The sequence below is a fragment of the Rhipicephalus microplus genome, chromosome 2 (assembly GCF_043290135.1).
Source record: "Rhipicephalus microplus isolate Deutch F79 chromosome 2, USDA_Rmic, whole genome shotgun sequence".
NCBI lineage: Eukaryota > Metazoa > Arthropoda > Arachnida > Ixodida > Ixodidae > Rhipicephalus > Rhipicephalus microplus.
In genome coordinates, this window is record NC_134701.1 from 226,123,079 (window position 1) to 226,142,564 (window position 19,486).

The 19,486-nt window shown below is 46.7% G+C and overlaps 1 protein-coding gene across 1 annotated transcript in view; it reads right to left on the reverse strand.

Annotated features, from left to right (window-relative positions):
• Positions 1-19,486, reverse strand: part of LOC119170360 (uncharacterized) — a 57,148-nt gene that overhangs the window by 23,357 nt on the left and 14,305 nt on the right. The window contains exons 5-11 of the mRNA XM_037421498.2: positions 15,490-15,796; positions 12,814-13,283; positions 8,187-8,312; positions 7,480-7,653; positions 4,462-4,611; positions 2,906-3,160; positions 1,307-1,579 (exon numbers count right to left, since the gene is read on the reverse strand). Of these exons, the coding sequence (XP_037277395.2) occupies positions 1,307-1,579; positions 2,906-3,160; positions 4,462-4,611; positions 7,480-7,653; positions 8,187-8,312; positions 12,814-13,283; positions 15,490-15,796 (1,755 nt within the window). The remainder of the gene's footprint in view (positions 1-1,306; positions 1,580-2,905; positions 3,161-4,461; positions 4,612-7,479; positions 7,654-8,186; positions 8,313-12,813; positions 13,284-15,489; positions 15,797-19,486) is intronic.

Below are 19,486 nucleotides of genomic sequence, written 5' to 3' on the forward strand. Positions count from 1 at the left end.
GTATACTACAGAGAGCAAGCTGATCGTCCTGTAATTCTACAAGTCCCTGTCATCTCCGTTCTTATGTATTAAGATGATGTTAGCATTCTTCCAAGACTCTGGTACTCTTCCTGTCAGGAGACACCTCGTAAACAGAGTGGCTAGTTTTTCCAACACAATCTGTCTTCCATCTTTCAGCAGATCTTATGTTACCTGATCCTCTCCAGCAGCTTTGCCTCTTTGCATGCTCTCCAAAGCTTTTCTGACTTCTTTTATTATTACTGGTGGGGTGTCATTTGGGCTACTGCTAGTTCTTATAGTATTAAGGTCGTGGTTGTCCCGGCTACTGTATAGATCTCTGTAAAACTCCTATGCCATTTTAACTATCCCATCCATATTGGTAGTTATTTTGCCTTCTTTGTCCCTTTGTGCATACATCCGATTTTTCCCTATCTTGTTTCCTCTTCACTGCTTTGACGCTTCCTCCGTTTTTCAGAGCGCGTTCAATTCTCTCCATGTTATACCTTCTTACATCGGATACCTTACACTTATTAATGAACTTCAAAAGCTCTGACAGTTCTATTTTGTCTGTTGTACTAGAGACTTTAATGCTTTGACGCTTCTTAATGAGATTCTTTGTTTCCTGAGAAAGCTTGCCGGTGTCCTGTCTAACTACCCTGCCTCTAATTTCCACTGCACACTCCGTAATGATACTCGTCAGATTATCATTCATTGTATCTACGCTAAGGTTGGTTTCCTCACTAAGAGCCGAGTACCTGTTCTGAAGCGAGACTCTGAATTCCTGTACTTTCCCTCTCAGTGCTAGCTCATTGAGTGGCTTCTTGCGTATCAGTTTCTGTTGTTCCTTCTTCAAGTCTAGGCGAATTCGAGACCGTATAATTCTATGGTCATTGCATCGTACCTTGCCAGCCACTTCCACATCCTGCACGATGCTTAGCTGTGAACCAAGTTTTTTTTTTTTCTAAGAGGTAACCTGCTTCGTGTCCGTCCTGTTGTACAAATCAGGTGGAGAACACAATGCCTTCTGCGATCTTGTTAATGACTGAACGAAACTTTCGCTGAAGCCTTTGCTAGACTAGCTTGTACATTCCGTTGAACAAACTTCTGCTGATTCAAACGATTCTGTTTGTTTGTCGGTCTGTTTCTTTGTTCGTTCCTTTGCGTAAACTCCCCTTCCGTTTCGTCTGTCTTCTTTCTTTTTCCCCTGGCGGTGTTTCGGCTTCTAGTTTATTCAAAGTGAACAAGCATTGTCTCATGAAACCGGAAAAGCGCCAAGGTGTGCTTCACATGTTCGAGATCTACTGACCTGGAACTCGGCCTTCTCCCGCGTGTACAGTTCCTGCCTGGCGTTGAGCGACTCCTTGACGGAGCGCAGCTCAGCGCTGATGCGCTCGTGCTCCTTGCGCAGCTGCTTGAGCGCAGCGTCCAACTGGTCCTTCTCCAGAGTGAGGTTGTTCTTCATGGAGAGGTACTCCTCCTCCAGCAGCTCGTAGCGCGTCGTCAGGTCGTCGTACTCCTCGCGCTCCTTCGCCGCATCTCTCTCGATCTGCTTGCGCTGCTCGGCGTGCTCCTGCTCCATCTATAGGAAGCGATGTAAAGTTCGGTAATGCTCAGCTTGCAAACCATTGACGCGCAGATTAATGCGTCCCTTCTCAGCAGGTTTTTGCACACTTCAGTACGACCTTATGCGGAGTCTTTGTGCAAAAATTTAATGTATCTGCATTAAGATTCATTCAGCAAGAAGGCAAGTAATACACGTTGTTAACATTGTGGCTTCCTCCTTTAATTAAACCTCAACTTTTCTTCATTCTTCATTGACCTTGTGTATCGTCAGGTGATTAACGATGCCGATTACCATACAACTGAGTACAACTTGCAGTGCAGAATTCATTGCTGAATTTAAACGTGGATAAACGTAGGTGTTGCTCGGCTACATCTGCGTTCACTTTAAATCACACAATAATTGAAAAAAAAAACATTTTGGTTAACACGGTCTCTGTATTTTCCTCTGTACTATAACAGAAAATGGGAAAAGGAACATAACACGAATTCACGAGTACGGTGCTAAGTCGGCATTTGGAAAGGAAAAAATTTTAGGGCGAGGGGGTGTTGGGTCACGTCTGTATAGCCTCTGTTGGGCTTCTGAACTCTAGAACGTTACTCAGGCCTACAACTCATTGATTTGATTGATTTGTGGGGTTTAACGTCCCAAAACCACCATATGATTATGAGAGACTCCATAGTGGAGAACTCCGGAAATTTCGACCACCTGGGGTTCTTTAACGTGCGCCCAAATCTGAGCACACGAGCCTACAACATTGCCGCCTCCATTGGAAATGCAGCCGCCGCAGCCGGAACTTGAACCCGCGACCTACGGGTCAGCAGCCGAGTACCTTAGCCACTAGACCACCGCGGGGGGCGGCCTACAACTCAAGAATAGCCAGCTTTGGAATAGGACTCATAGTGTTGGCGTTCGTACGATATGGCACACTGTAACGTGGGTAGCTAAGAATATAAGATAGCCTTACCCGCAGGTCGTGGGATTGAATCGCGGCTGTGGCGGCTGCATTTCGGCTGCATTTTCGATGGAGGCAAATATGCTGTAGTCCCGTGTGCTCAGATTTGGGTGCAGTTTAGAGAACCCCAGGTGATCGAAATTTCCGGAGCCCTCCACTATCGCATCTCTTATAATCTTATAATGGTTCCGGTACGTTAAACCACACATATCAATAAAAAATAGATATATAAATATATATAGGACAGCGCATGACACATTGGCAGTGTCGACGAACGCTAACGCAAAATGTTTGCGTACCGTATTATAAAATACTCCCATGTGCGGAGCTGGGTGCCGTATCAGTCGTGGTTATTTTGTTTACCCTCAGTATCTCTCCGTGAAGCTCACCTCTTGTAGCCTGGTGACTAGGCGCCGGTGCTCTCTCTCCAGTTGGACCACCCTGTTTTGCGCGACAAGCACGTCCTCGGCCTTAGACTTGGACTCGAGCTCACGCTCGCGCTCCATGCGTTCGCGCTTGCGCAGTTCCACGCGAAGCTTCTCCTCTAGGTCCTCCATCTTGAGTTGCCAGTCTTCTTTCTCGCGTCTCTGGCTGTTGCTCAGCTGGCGAAGCTTGTCCGACACTGTCTTCAACTCGATCTCTTTCTGTCAGTGATAACAAGAGGCGAAAATTGTGTTTGTGAGACAAAGTAGTCTTCAAAACGACACCGTCATCAAGATGTCTCTTGAAATACTACTCCAACAACTAACCATTTGGCACATCGCGAATCATGTAGGACCTGACAGCCATCCAATCTGTTAGAATACGTAATAACTACTGTTAATATGGCAAACGTATCTAATAACAAATGATGACAAATAAAGAACAAGGCAATAGTAGAGTTGTCCGCTAACTTACATCGCCAGTTTTACTTACGCCTCGTTATTCGTAACTTAACATGTCTATTGCATGTTAAGTTACGGATGACGTTGATAAGTTACGGTTATTGGTGTAGATCACCAATAAACTCAAAACTAGTCGTGTAAGTGAAGCACTTCTGGAGTACCTTCGCACCTTAAAAACCTCAGGTGGCTATGGGGGCTATAAAGTTTTTCCTGTGGGCATTAACTGTGCAACCATCTGCAACGTGGCTAAATCCGGTTCGACCTCGTCTAAACAGTTCAGAATCTCAAGACGAAATTGACGACAGAAAACTACTGATACTTAAAGTGTATATTCACCTGTCAGGTACACAAATTCCGCAGTACAAAACTTAGCGCTAAAAAAGTGGTGTTTCTGTTCGATTATTGAATAGACCTATGCATTATGCATATTGCATAACATTCAGAAAATTTTATAAAAACAATTATCAAAGATAATTTCTCTCGGCTACATCATACCTGTACATTTAGTATATTTTTCTCAGCAATGCGAGGGCAGAGATTCATGCAGCTAATTATTTTCTTATCAGGTGATACGGTCATGCGACGTTACTCGCGCAAAACAGGCTAGACACAGACATGAAACAGTGGCTTACCAAACTTCATTAACTTACAAGTACGCATTGCCTTAAGTTTAAGTAGTTTTGCTTTCAGTCAATGAATAGCTGATTCTTGGCTCTTGCTGGTACGTGCTGTGGTTAGTCTTACACTGAACAACAAAAGATTGCCTCTTCCCCTCGCTCTCCTTCCCATAATAACAAACAAAATATAAAAAAACAAGCACACTCATTTATTGTTGCTACTGTCGCTACTAGCATTGTTGCGCCAGTGCAACCCTAAGCGCAATACATTCCCGAACATTTTCCTTCGCAATATCCTCATTTGTTTGTCCATACGTTCTACACAGCACAACGTGTGCGATTCCGTGAAGGTACGGCGCAGTGAGCTTTTTTGAAGTCGACGAAGATTACACACACAATGCGGGAACATTGTAAACGAATATGGCCGTTCGGGTAAGTGGGTACCTTTTCAGCCTTGTCAATGGTTTCGTTGAGTCGGTTCTTCATGGAAGTGTGCTCCTCTTGGAGGGTCTTTATTTCTGCCTGCAGAAACTCACGCACCTCCTTCATCTTTTTCTCCATTTTTTTCTCGTGCTCTTGCTTGAGCCTATTTTCCTAGTGTGAAAGTAAAAAAAAAACGAATAGAAAATTATCCGTATAAGAACAAGTGTTGCAAATGTCAGTCTGGTATTCCACATGGCAGGAGGAATAGAGCATTTAGATTAGTAGGATAAGAGCTTCCATCAGTGTGTACACAATCATTGAGCTTCTGTAGCTGAATCCGTAAACTGTTTCGCTTGTAAGTGCTCGTTGTCAATCGCCGGCAGTCGTCGTTAATACGAAAAGCATCAAATGTGCCTTACGTTTTCACTGATGTATGCGTGTTATGCAAGAGCATCTTGCTAATACAATCACTAACTTCTAAATAATGAAGCCATGGAAGGGGCAGGGGACACTGATTGTACTGTTCTAGTGTATTGTACTAATTGTGATGATAGATGGCAGGAAAGCAATGGGGACGAAAAGACAGCATGCTGCCGACAGGGACCAAGCCTTCAATCTTTGAATTACACGTTCGATGCTCTCACCTATTCGACTACGGCGGAGGTCCTGCTCTCGTCCACTTATCGGCTATTTATGCGCATGCAAACATGAGAATGGTAAACAGCACCACTCATAGCGATAATGGCGGGGATGAAAACCATTCTCTTTTTGACCGGAGGTAAAGCATTTAACGAGAAAACAGGTGACCACTAAGCCCTCGCACACTACTTGAAAGCATGAGGTTTTCCAGAACGAGACTCTCGCTGTGAATCAATGAAGGAAGGGAAGTTCATGGGCTGGTTTCTTTGTTGGAGAGTACTGGAGGTAAAATTGTGGAGTGCCTGATGGAATTATAGTTGAGAATTATGCGACACATTATTTTATATGGCCGCACGTATACATGCCGCTTAACTAGCAAATGTGTTCATTGATCAGATAAAAAAAAAATAATAAAGTGTTTCGATGGAGAGCAAAGTTGAGCTCTAACGAGTGACAAAATGCCAATTCCGATAAATAACAGTGGTAACCTTAGTTCTACTGAGATTATCAATCAAAATAAGATGATGGGGACTGCTTTTAACATGCTTTTTGTGCACATGACGATGTACAAACATCGACTACCTACTAGGATTCGCTGCATTTTTTTAGTAGTGTTGTTGTTAGCCTCGCTGTGACGAGGAAGGCACATCGCCCTCTTCTTATTAAGTGTTCGTTTCCTATACTATATAACGATCGGTTGATCTACTCACTGATTATTTGAACAGTACCATTGCGTCACTGTCAGACCGACTTCACTCTCAGCCAATGAGTACTGATGACTCGGAAAGGACATTTGTCCACTACAGTAAACAATTGTAATCAACTAATCAAATACTCGAAATGTAAGATAACGCTGTGAGAGCGTCAAATAACCAGTCTGAAACACGTTGAAGAACAACACGACAGCGATAACTTCGGCATGATTTACTTAATTTAATAAATGAATGAATGAACTTTTTTCAAAGTCCGGCAGTTTTACCGAGTGAATTTGGGGAAGAGGGGATTAATCTCTGTCCCTTCCCACTCATTGTCGATTACGATAAGGTTTTAGTAATTGCAGACATTCAAGAAGCTCTCTGCGAATGCCAAATGCGGAGTGTACCACGACGTCTACAGACAGGTTCGGAGAACGCGTTTCCGTTAGGCGCAGCAATGGCAGCACATGGCTCCACGTTCGGCGTAGACTTTGCGCAAGTGCAACAGCAAGCGTGGCACAGAAAAGAAAGAGAAGCACATGCGTGGCAAACGCGCTTAAGAAGAGATAGATACGATCAAAATGGCTTGTTGCGGAATCGCGTGCACGCTACCGCCGAGAAATGCGTCGTGGAAGAACACAGCGGCCACGCCCACTTCCTAGAATGACTGCATCACCGTCGTCGACGGGTACGTATACTCACTCCAAGGTATAGTCTGGCTACGAACGAGGTGGAAGCCAGAACAGGCGGTGGGTTACCAATGACAAGACCTCGACATTGAAGGGCGAGGCTTTCTTCTTTCCTTTTGACAGCGGACACAATGCCACTACGTGTCTTCGTCAATATAGAAGTGGTTTCGAATGGGAATGTCCACAGTACGCGCAATAAATGGAGAAACAAGCACATTGAAGAAAAGCATTATAAGCCGTTCAGGGGTTTATCCGGTGGCGGTTACGACTGCCTGAGAAATGGATGCGTTCAGCCATATATAATTTTTCATACATCACTGTTCATTTTCGGTGCACGCGTTATTACCGCCACTTTGCCGTTATACGAAGAACCGCAATTTCCTTTCACCTCATGGAGTGACGTCATGTGAACCACGCTAGTTAAGAATGTTACAAAAGCAAGGTGGAGACACCAACACATGGCGAAAATATGTTCATAAATAGCTTACTGCATTCATTAGCTTATTCTAAGCGGCAGTTCTTACCTGAAAACTGTGGCCGCTTTGGCTATAGCTTAAAAAGCAACTACGCTGCTACGCTCTATGTCCCTAGTTTCATTCCTTGCCGTGGTAGACAATTCGTAAGCGTCAGGAACAGCCTATGGCTCTCCCATAGTAGTGGCCATGTAGTGCTCTAAAAAGTTCGCAATTCATTCTGAACACCATTTTAGACACGGGAGACATTCGAAAAAAAAAAAAAAAAAAGAAAAGCTACTACCTTGTACTCAGGCTTAAAGGACCCCATGCGGTCCAAGTTTTTGCGGAGTTGCCTGCTTGTGTCATTCATACCGAAATTATCAAACAAAACTAATCAATTATTTTAATTTCAAGAATATTACCGTGAAAGTACGTAGAGGAAAAAGTACACAGAGGAGTGAAGTTCACAGACGAAACGAGAGCAAATGAATGATCGGAACCTGTACAAAGACTATAGTGAAAGCACCTGGAATGTCCCATATAAACAACCAAAACACTTACTTTTTCTTGGAATTGTTTCTCTCTCTCGACCTCCTTGCGAGTCATAACGTCCAGCGTTTGTCTCATGTCTTCAAGCTTTCGCTTCAACTCCTCACGTTCCTTGGTCCACATGATACCGGCCTGCGCCGGTGATGTAGCTGACGCGCCCACATCCTTGGATTTGGCTTCCTGCAACTGCATGGCAAGACACGATTGACACCCTGTGACGAGTAAAACGGTGCTGTATAATCTCACAGGCGTACGGTGACATGTTTTGCATGGAACCATTGTCAAAAGCTGGACTAAACTGCGTTAGTACACAGATGGTCAACCGATGCGCTGCAGCAGAAAACGAGTTTGGCACACATGGTGAGTGAAGCCCGATTATACGCCAGTAGTGCCTCTACAGATTTGCATAAGTGACACTGAAGCATTGCCATCGCTGAAAGCTTTCTTAGTAAACGACAAGCGCAGCGCAGCCTTTTAGGATTCTCACGCGCTTCTTTGGGACTGTAGCGCGTTGAGTGCTTCATCACTTTGAAAACCCATTGTAATCAAATGTAAGGATAATCCCTTTCGCTTAAGGCAATCCAATGTGCTCGATCATAGGATTACGTACCCTTAACGAACGCAGAGTGAAATGACAAAGTCCTGTTCGCGAAAAACAACCGGAGTTTTTTTATTATTATTACTATTATTTCTGATGTACACCAAGGGTATGAACGTACCTCCGCGCGAAGCTGGCTGCACTCCTTCTTGAGCTGCGTGTAACCACTCTCAGTTGATTCGAGCTTTCCTTTGAGAAGCTTGGCCTGGGTCTCGGCGCTTTGAAGAGATTTCTTGCGCTTTTCAAGCTGCAGGCACAAACGAAAAAGCACTCGTGAGAAAATGAAACGCCTAGTAAAAAAGAACAAAAAAAAAACATGACTGATCTCTCCGTCATAGGAATCGGAAAAAACACGAAAGTATAGTATGGTATATGAGGGAGCTTGCGTAATGTCTGTTGTTGTTTGGAAGCGATAGCACTGCTTAACTTGGATGCATCCACGTTGCCACTTAATCATACATCTCCATCTTGATGAGTAACATCCGTCATTATTGATTACAGAAGCCCTTGTGACCATAGATGCTTGCGGTGGCTCTAGTAGTTGAGAGTGAGAGCGGAACCAGAGAAAACAATCTTACAGTAGAGCGTGACTGATTGGACGCCATACTTGAGGTCATCTTAAGCCCGAAGTTAAGGAAACGCAACGCACGTCGCGTTTTCCCTCTGGCCAGCCGCGATGGCTCGCGGGGAGAGCGTACGTAGGGAAAGCGGAGCCGGACGAAGACGATGGGCGCCACATAACTGTTTGGTATGGGTGGATGCTATGAGCGACGCTGACGCCCGGGTTAAGGTCGCCATCTGGGAGCGCTGACCAAATTCTCCTATTGGGAACGCACCGAACGAGACGGACGCTTGGTAAACGACGCGCTGAAGAAACTAATGGCGGATACCATAATCATGATGATTACTGCGTTTTACAAAAAATGCTGAGAAAGGGCAGTGGTTGATATAAAAGGCTTAATTTTCTAAAGCATGATGCCAAAGTGGATAGCGTACCCGACATCTGTTGTCGCGGACCCAGGGTTCATTGGTTGAAATTCCATTAACAGAACGTCTTTCCTTTGTCTTCTGATTATGCGTATTTTGACGTCACTTCCGTGACGGAAATACAGCACTGAAATCTTGGTGGACCCTCGTATAAAACACATTTGCGTTTCAAAATAGCATTTAGCATTTATAGACAAATTAAAACGCAAAAAAAACTGCTCTATGTACTATAGGGATCGTCACTCCAGCCATGCCAGTTCGTGCAGAAATTGACTTGTGTATCACAACTGGTGAGAATGAGATTTTGCATGACTGTATCGAGGAACACTTGTTTTACTAAACGTAGTCTTAAGCAACTGTTAAAATTCTTTCCGTTTCGGTAGTGACAAACAGCGTTAAGATACATAAATTGCTGCCCCGCCGCGGTGGTCTAGTGGCTAAAGTACTCGGCTGCTGACCCGCAGGTCGCGGGTTCAAATCCCGGCTGCGGCGGCTGCATTTCCGATGGAGGCGGAAATGTCGAGGCCCGTGTGCTCAGATTTGGGTGCACGTTAAAGAACCCCAGGTGGTGAAAAATTTCCGGAGCCCTCCACTACGGCGTCTCTCATAATCATATGGTGGTTTTGGGACGTTAAATCCCACAAATCAATCAATCAACATAAATTGCTAGCTTTTATATCATTCGCTATTATAGTTTAGAGACTTTCATTACTTGCTGTGATTAGGCAAAAATTTTAGACATGTCTCTCTAGTGGGTGTTTTCAGTGTAGCACTGCTTTTGAGGCTTCATCTGTGACTTACTAGAGTGCGTAGCATCCTCGTTGGGATCGAGGTCCAGACGAATGAATATATCTTAGTGGACTCTTATCAGGTGTTCACTCGATAATGTCACAATATAATTATTGCCCCATGTGCTTCTTTGTCATTTCATAAGTGCTTCGAAGGCAGCGCTTCTGAGTTTGCAGTCTGCCATGCGTAGGAGGAGTCATGACCAATTGATACAAGAAATAAGACATTGCCATCATGAAGCTCTAGCACGAGGGCATGATATTATATATCAATGGCTGCGTGGACATATCGGTATTACCTGAAATCAATTAGCCGATGATGCAGCCCGCTCAGCCCATGAAGAAACCCGTGTAGTCTCGGTTCCTCTATCAAAGAATGATGCAGCAAGACAACTTTACCTGCTGGCTCGAGATCTCACACGCACGTTCTGGTCGTCTATCAGCTTCCAAAGGTGTCAATTTTATGAACTGGATCTTTCGCTCAAGCTAAAGCTACCATCACAACTTTCCCGCTCCGATGCGACACTGTTATGCCGCCTTTGGTTGGGTGTTGCATTTACAAAGGTGTACTCCTTTCGCATTGGTATGGCAGACACTCCTACATGCGACTACTGCGGAGCTGAAGAGACCATCGAACACGTCCTGTGCAGCTGCGCTTGCTACGACACACAGCGATGCCAGCTCCGGATGGTTTTGAATCGACTTGACCCCGGACCATTTTGTGTGCAGAAGATATTAGGACCTTGGGCATCTGCCTCAGTTGCGCAGAAAGCAACTAAAGCACTGCTACTTTACCTAAAGTCAACAAACCTGAGCGACCGCCTGTAGACTGTGTGTGCTCCCCGAGTGTGCTCGTGATTGTGTGTACCTTTTCATCTTTCTGCAATCTCTTTTCTCCCCTTCATCCCTTCCCCAGTGCAGGGTAGCAAACCGGATGTGCGTCTGGTTAACCTCCCTGCCTTTCCTTGCATCTTTATCTCTCATAAGTGCAAGAGTGCGTTTCATAAGTGCATAAATGCGGGCGCTAACGCTTACACTGACGACGACGTTGACGATGGCACTCATTCTGGCACTGCACAGGAAAAAAAAATCGGCAGATCATACGTACCTGGCGAATCGACGTCATGCGAATCATGTGGAGGGAAGGTGACTGTGTTGCAATTTTTTTACTGAGCGACACGTCATGAAATGATGCTAGATATATATACAAATATTGCACGCACAGACATATGTTGAAGAGTTCCATATGTTTATGTAACCAGTTATTTGCATTTGCGCAACGATGTCAACATGGAACATGCGTTTTAGCAACACCAGAACCTGATATGAAGCGCTGAATCTCGCGAAGATGCTGGCCCTGAACACTTCTACATAAATCAACTTCAGCGCATTTCACCTAACCACAATTGATGCTAACCCGACGTGACGGCTGTATCGGTTGATATGTGGGTTTAACGTCCAAAACCACCATATGCCTCCGTCGGAAATGCAGTCGCCGCAGCTGACATTCGATCCCGCGACCTGTGGGTCAGCAGCCGAGTACCTTAGCCACTAGACCACCACGGTGGGGCAATGTGACAGCTGTATCAAAGGAGCACATGTGTAATGTTTATAAAATTGGGCACACAGCACTGCAACCACTATTCACGTTTCACGAAGATTATCATCTATTTGAAAAGTAGTTACGAGACCTGGCGTAGGTTTGTGGTAAAATGCTTCATTACCACGCAGAATAATTGGGTTTGATTCCAGCTGAGACCCTGACATTTATTGTTTGCATTCGTTGGGTCGATGCTGCCGATGCCGCGTATTTCTTAACGCTCACGCGTTACTATTGCCCATGTGTGTTTTCGTCATTCGTGGGTAGATACTAAGTGTCAATCACCTGTGGCACATACCCGCATACCAGCGGCACATAACCGCATGTGGGTAAGTGCCACTGTCTGGCAGGAAGCATTTGATGGCGTAGGCGACGGGATTGGGACATTAATCATGTCTTGACCGGCGCGTTATATTTGTCAAACCACCTTACCCTCCCATGCTAATTTTGGTTCAGACCAAGTTAGAGGGGTGACCACGAGAACACCCAAACGTAAGCGGCTACGCTCACAGATACACTCAATGTCACCGAAGTTCGCTAAGAAATGCTTCGCATTTAACACTTGGGGAGGCGCAAAGCACGCAGCGATGGACCAGTGTTTCGTACTAGAACATGCCACTCGCTTCTAATGGCCAGTGAGATGCCGAAAACTCGGATTGAGCAGAAACCCCCCTCCTGTTACACACACTTATTATTCAACAACGCACATGAGAAATCTTCCACTGGAACTACCTTAGAGGTGAAGATTCAGTGCCTATATATGTGGGGTGGCCAGTGAACGGTTGTGCAGCGAGAGCAGTCGCTGGTCTGCGTCGGCGTTGAAAGGCGAGAGAGGGGGAAGCGTAGGAGAGGAGAAGGGGAAGGATACACGCATGCGCAATGGGGGTGTAAATACCACGGGGACGAATGCCTAGAGGAGAGGGGGGAGCGAGCGCAGGTTAGCAGACGCTTCCTGCATCGACTTTGCGAGGTGAAAGAGGGGGGAGCGTAGGACAGGAGAAAGAGGGGAGCGTACGCGCACGCTCAGTAATGGTGGTCACGCCGCACACCGAATTCAGCTCGACCCTAAGCTTCTTCGCATCTAAAAGAACGCAACCTTTACACGGGCATGGAAACAAACGACAAGCGAGTACCACATAGTCATGATCTCTTTCTTCTATTTGGTTCTCCTGATTCACGCTTAAAATCAACATTAAGCCTGGCAGGAGGCGCTGGCCTGGTGAACTAGCCCAATGGACATTATTATACATAGGTGGAGTAATGTCTGTGTCACTCTGTAAATACAGGTTACCTGCGCATGCGCAACTAACTCACTCACTCACTCACTCACTCACTCACTCACTGAAAGCTTCAAACAGCGTCCTTAGCCTCACCTCTTCCTCAAGCTCCTTGCCCTTGGACTCGAGCAGCTTGACGCTGGCTGCGAGGCTCTCGTTCAGCTTGGACATGACGCCCATACGCTGCTCGAGCTCCTTGTACTTGTTCTGCTCTTGGGAGAGCCTCTCTTCGAGTTCCTTCTGCTTCTTGGCCGCGGTCTCCTCGATGACCTGCAGCGAAGCGACCTTCTCGATGACGTCCGAAGCGACAGCGGCGCCACCTGCGGAGCCCTTCATTATGCTCTCGAGCTGCTTCTTCAGCGCGTCTGCTTTCTTCCGCTCCTTCTGCAGATCTGCTTGCTGCTTGTCCATTTTCTGCTTCAGGCACTCTAGTTCAGACGCCACCTTGGTCTCCTGCTGCTTCGCTTTGAGCTGCACTTCTTCCAGTGCCTTCTTGGCCGACTCGACCTCCTCGGCCATGCCTTCTTGCGTCACCTCCCTGCTCCTTAGAGTCACGTGCAACTCGCCTGCGAAGAAATGCGCGTAAGGCAAAAGTTCCCGTAAATATGGAGGCTTGAAGGAACGAAATGATTTCGACAAAGAGATTGACATTGTCGGACTCGTCGTGAAGAAGACGAGTTAGAATAGTCTGAACGAATTGGTTCATACGTCGTTCTTTCTTCGACAACTTCACATCGCCAACGAAAAGAAGCGCAGATACTCAGACTATGCCGCAGCGATCATTCCTGTCACCGGACATTTATTGCAGTCTTGAACGAAACATTGCGACTCCGTTATTCTAATTTTGCTCTTTTGCGTAGCTGGGTTTACCCGGACCATTCCTGAAGGTGAACTGGTGAGTAAAATTTACTTATATATTTAAGCGTTTGTTGTGTCCCCCTTCCCATAGAGCGCCGTACCTGGAAATCGGTACACGTTTCACAGTGTTGTTCTATTAAGGGTGCAACAAATGCGACACAGCCACCCAGAGAGAATGATAAATAATACGGCACAACAAATACAGCGCTCATAGATGTCTTATAATTTGGCGTGGGTTATTTTACAAAACAATATATTCCCGGGGGACAAGTGTCTCGGTAACTAAAAATACTCCATTTCAGCTATGTTGACACGATCTTTCCGAGTACATAGACCTACACCATCGGAAGCCTCGATTTTTCTTCTCCCTACTTAATCCTTCCTTCTACGTCGCACGACCGCAAGGATCGTGCCTATTTCCCTTAAGTAGTCGTGAAGGCCTTTAAAAACATGTTCTCATAACTAAAAAAACAAAACGTACATAGTAGATTTCCCTATGGTATTTCCTGGCCATTTCCTTATTGCACGCCGGGCTAAAAATTGCGCTCCCTCAGCGCCATTTATTTTTATCAGTCACTGTCAACGCTGCTCTTGTTCGCCTTATTTTAAACGCCGGTAATGAAACTTTTTGACACCAAATTAAGTGGCAGTGATTTATAGCCTCATGGAGCGAAGAAGATTAAATGAAATTCCCTGTAAAGCGTCCACACCTAGTGGAGAGAAGCCCATATGAAGATTTTCATCACAGGAAAACGTAGGAAAGAGTTTATTTTCTTTTTGTTCAGCTTTAATTATTCCCTTAAGAGCAAGACGTGCAAAACTTGGGCTTTAGAAGTTGATAGTCAGCCGAGCGCCCACGAGCATGTTCAGCCGAGCGCCGCATTCACGCAGCCTTGTGAGCATTGGTCAGGTATAAAATAAATATTCCCTTTTCCATGAAAATTCATCCAGCTCATGCATTTCTGTATAACTGTTCTTTTTTTTTCTTCTTCTTGATGTTCTTGTGTTATGTGCCGCGTTCTCCAATAACCTGCACTTTCTTTTGCCGTACAACACATGTAGTTAAAATTAAGGCACGGCCCTCAGCCTTTCATCATCTGAATTCATTGACTGAAATAAAAGAGAAAAATAATGTTTCATGTCTCACAGTAATACATGTTTTAACATTGCTGTACCGAGAGACAGGGAAAATGGGAGTGAGAAGGACTAAAAGTTAAAGCAGGTAGGTAAACAAGATTCTAACATACGGTTTCAGGGATGCGCCATTACTTGACGATACTTAAATATCAAACAGAATTGTCATCTGCATGATATTCGAAATGAATAGCCAAGGGAGATCAACTCAATGGACCTATATGCGTGCAACCCATGATGATTGCCTTTTTCTGAGAGAGCGTGCTTCTTCCTCTCAATGAAATGTTTCTTCTTTGAACAAGTGGCCGTTCACTGCCAATTATCGGCCTATTAACGTGCGCAACGTGGTGGTGTGGTAGTTATGGTACCTACCTGCTGACCAGAAGCTCTAGGAATTGAATCACGGTCGTGGCGGCCGCATTTCGATGGAGGCTCTGTACTTAGATGCAGCTTTACGTGAAATAAAACCAGATGGAGGGAATTCTAGGGGCCCTCCCCTGCCGCGACTTTCATAATAGTATGGTAGTATTTGAATTCGAAACAGACATTAATAAGCAATATATTAACACCACGTCATCGTACATGAAGTTTGAAATTGCAATTTATCAGCCCAGTAAATGTGTGGTTGCATGTGTGTCTTTACAGTCCTTGCCTACGGCACTGTTTCCGTTACGATATATTCAACGAACTAGCCGTTCCCTCTACGAAGTACGTTGAAACGTCATCTCATGCGCATGCGTGTGCAGTGTGCTGCGATATACAAAGTCGGGCGATGCTCACTGATCTCGTCCTCCAGGTCCCTGATGATGTCCTTGAGCTCTCCCCTAGTGGCCGTTTCTCGGACGGCTCGTGGCGCCCTCTTCTTGTAGTTGAGCGCTTCCTTGAGCTTCTTGAACTCACGGTTCACTCGACTGTTCTCCACTTCCAGCTGGACGATCTTGGTCTGCAGCGCCGACGTCTCGTCCTCCTTGGCGCGAATCTTCTTCTTAAGGCCGGCGATCAGGTCGTTCTCAATGTCGCTGGGCTTCTCCTTCTTAGGCGCGTACTCCTGGATCACCACGGCCGATGGCGCTGCTCCAGCGGCGACCTGCACGAAACGGAAAACGCCAAAGTTATTAAAACAAGTTTGATAGTTGCTTCAATGAAGGAAATAACTGCCACAGAAGAGTAAGCACGGTTATGTGGAACGGAACAGAGGTGAACAGTTTCTCAACTCTGCCGCATACCACAATCGTCGTAGGAGAGCACAGAGGAGACAGAGGAGGGGTACCAGGCTGGTGACCGGCTTCTCCAGTCATCTACGCCGCCAAGTCTGTCTCACACTTTTGCTTTATATGACCTGTTTCTCGGCCACACAATTTTTTGGCAGTAATGGTGGCCGATTACCACCCCCGGTGCGTTTCAAAACCTGTTTAATTCTCGTATTTACCAGTAGAAAGCCAGCTGCTATAGGAAGGCTGTTAGCAGCATGTAGTCGCTTCATTTTCATTGTGCATGTATTATTAAGCTTGCTTTCTTCAGGCGACGACTAACTGTGACGGCAATGGAAGGAAAAGAACGGGCGTAGCGGCCCAGCCTTACCCCCTTTTTCTTAATGAAGAACTCTGCTCACGCCTAAGACGAAGGTCACGAAGGTAGATCGTTAGGTCATGGTCGCTGTACGCAAATATATATAAGGTGTACCTTTACTGCGCCTTCGCATCGATCGTCCACGTCTCAACATCCCACTTTCGTGACCTTGTGTTTTACTACGAAGTATACCAGCACACTACTGTAATCACAGCGACGGTGTTCATGAATCGCAAGCAAAATTTCCAAGTAGTCAAACCCATGTAACACTGTCCTATGCATGGCATGAGAGTTTATGTTATCAGTATTACTGTATAAGTTGCTGTATAACCGGAGCACTCGCTGCATAACCGCCGAACTTCGGCTACCCGAGCCATGCTGATAGTTGTATTACGCTGGTTCCATATTTTGTGCCTATACTGTGCCCATGGATATGTAATTTATTGTACAATTTCTACAAGTTTTGTGTTTATGTATGTGCAACAGTGCACGTGACATTCTACAACAATTGTAAACTATTAGAATAACAGTAGAGGTTTTCTTCTTTTTTTTTTGGAAGAGCGGATATACAGTTTAAAAGCCGAATCAAGTAGAGTACTATTAAAGTAACAAATGATCATGCACCACTGCGATTCCGTAAGCAGAAATATATGTCGTCATTTTCACAAATTATTCAGTTATGACGTAATTTCTGCCCGTTTCAATTTATATACAAAAAATATTGGGAGATATAGGCTACGTCAGAGCCGGAAGTCTACCAACATGATAGTAGTATGAATCGACAAACAAAGACAAGAATAACTAAGAAAATAAACGAATAAGATACTAAAGAATTAACCAGAAGCAGGATGTGCATGCAGTCGTCAGATCCTAACTCAAATAATTTGCAGCGAGTCCTGCAACTGTTTCATTGACGCTTACACCACGTACATTGGAATAACGTCGCCGAGATGTTACCAATGCATGTCAGCATACTATCCAAGCACACTAAGGTATTATTTTGGCAACAGCGCTCAGCGCTTCGCGGCTGTAACCAGTTCAGGCTACACTGAGTAGCATTCGAGTTAAGCTTGCTGGCGACTGTACATAATGTTGCATTTAAAGCACAGTCACGGAGTAATGACATAATCCAGCACATACAGCGTGGTCACATTGGGAATAGAGTTGACATAGATAACTTTTCTATGCATTGTAATGATAATAAATAGTGGGGCTCAGGCAAGGGCGCAGGGCAGGGTTACGGAAGCCGAGGAAGACGAAGTCAGAATAAGAACAGCCGGCCTGCAGCAAAGGCGTTGTCTCTTATTTCTCGTCGTTACAATGGCGCAGTCGACGAAGAAAACGGCTTACGTCTCGGTTTCGTCATCCAGAACGCCCGCCGACGTGCAGCCGCGGTAAGCGTCGCTTGAGGACGGCGTCAAGCCCTCCTCGGCAGCTGTTTACTGACACCACCGTTCGGGGACGGCGTCAAGGCCTCCTCGGCGGCTCCAGCACCCGTTACCGGTACCAGTTCACGATAAGGAACGCCGTCACGCTTCTTCGCTGATGGAACCCGCAAGGCGTCCGTCGCGGCCAGCATCGATCCCAGCACCGACGGATGGCGTCCAGGCCTCCGTTGTGGTTCCGGGAAACTTGTCCTGGGACGCGACACGTCGCGGCAACCATGCGCACGGTCTCTCACCTAGGGATGGCGTACATGCCTCCTCCATACCTGGCAACCTGTCGGCGCTTCAAGCACCCACCGTGTACGGCGTCGAGGCCTACCCGGCGGCGCAAGACCGCTTCATCTACGCCACAGTACCAGGTCACAACTCATCACACGGGTTCCGCTTGCCTGGGAACGTCGTTGACGCTTCCAGCGCCCTGGAACCCATGTCCACGATTCCTACCACAGCTGGATTTCCAAGGGACGCCGTCCACGCGTCCTTGGTCAGCAATTGTACCACCTCGAGTACCGCAGTCACTGTATCCTCCGCAGAGGCGGGCCTTGGCTCTTCGTGCGGATCACACGACAGCGCAGCGGAGCTGCAGCATACCATCGCGCAACTCCGCGTCACGACCAACGCCCTCATAGCGTCGAGCTCCCAGCTATGTCCTGCCATCTTGCCAACATTGTGCGCACTCAATGCCATGTTGGCTGCGGCCGCCTCACAAAACTTCGAGGTAAGCTCGCCCGAGAACCGTCGCAATCTCGGGCGTTCTCTCACGGAGGTATCAGAGCAAGTGAACTGCTTGGCGTGGGCACATCTCGGAGTTTTGCCCGCAGTCCCGCCATCGCCGATGTCCTTCGAGCTACCGGAGTTTCGCGGCTTCCAGGACGATGCCAAGGAATGGGTGGCAACCGTCAACGCTGTCGGAGATCACGCAGCGTGGACGGACCAAAAGAAGTGGGGCATGGCCATAGACCGCCTTCGGAATGCTGCCGCGGCTTGGCATCGATACGAAGGCGTGCGGCAGACGTCCTGGGTGGACTGGAGTGACAAGCTCATAGCTGCTTTTGGACGGAGTCACCATCACCTCTCCACGACCACCCAGTCTTACGCGACCGCTACCGAGAATAGATCCCAGAAGGAGACCACCCTCGCGGCTTCAGCTGTATTTTGCAGCTTCCCGACAGCCAATTTAACCACCTACCCTGGGACGAACAACCCTACAGTGTTGACCCTCACTTCGAAGCGACATCTCCTGATATCACGTCAGTCTGTGGCCGAGTGTGCGGACGTCTGCCACACGCTAAGCGCCGCCTCCTTCAAAGTCACTGTCAACAAAGACCTACCAGAGAAGGTAATACTTCCGGTTAGTGACAGGTCATCTGACAATGAAGGCTCTACTGCACGTGAAACTATAGGAATAAACAGCTTGAGCATGAGTCCGACAAAGGCAGTGCTGCAAGAGCACGCGTTGCCTCTCAAGCTGCAACCTGAACTCGGCTCTCAGATGACTACAAAGACACCCCGACGCCCCTTGCCACACCGCAAGCAACGCAGGCGTCGACGCTCAGTGCAGCAGGTGACGGTGCAGCGTGGACTATTTCCAGCATTTGTAACACGACTGCGACAGGATGCTCAAACCGACGAGATTAAACCAACGCGGCCACTTTGCAGGAGTCTGTATCTCCTGCTAGCGGCATCTTGTCCAAGTCAACAGCGTTGGCCCCATCGTGGACGACGCCTGCACCGACCATCACGTCACAGCCAGTGTCGTCCTC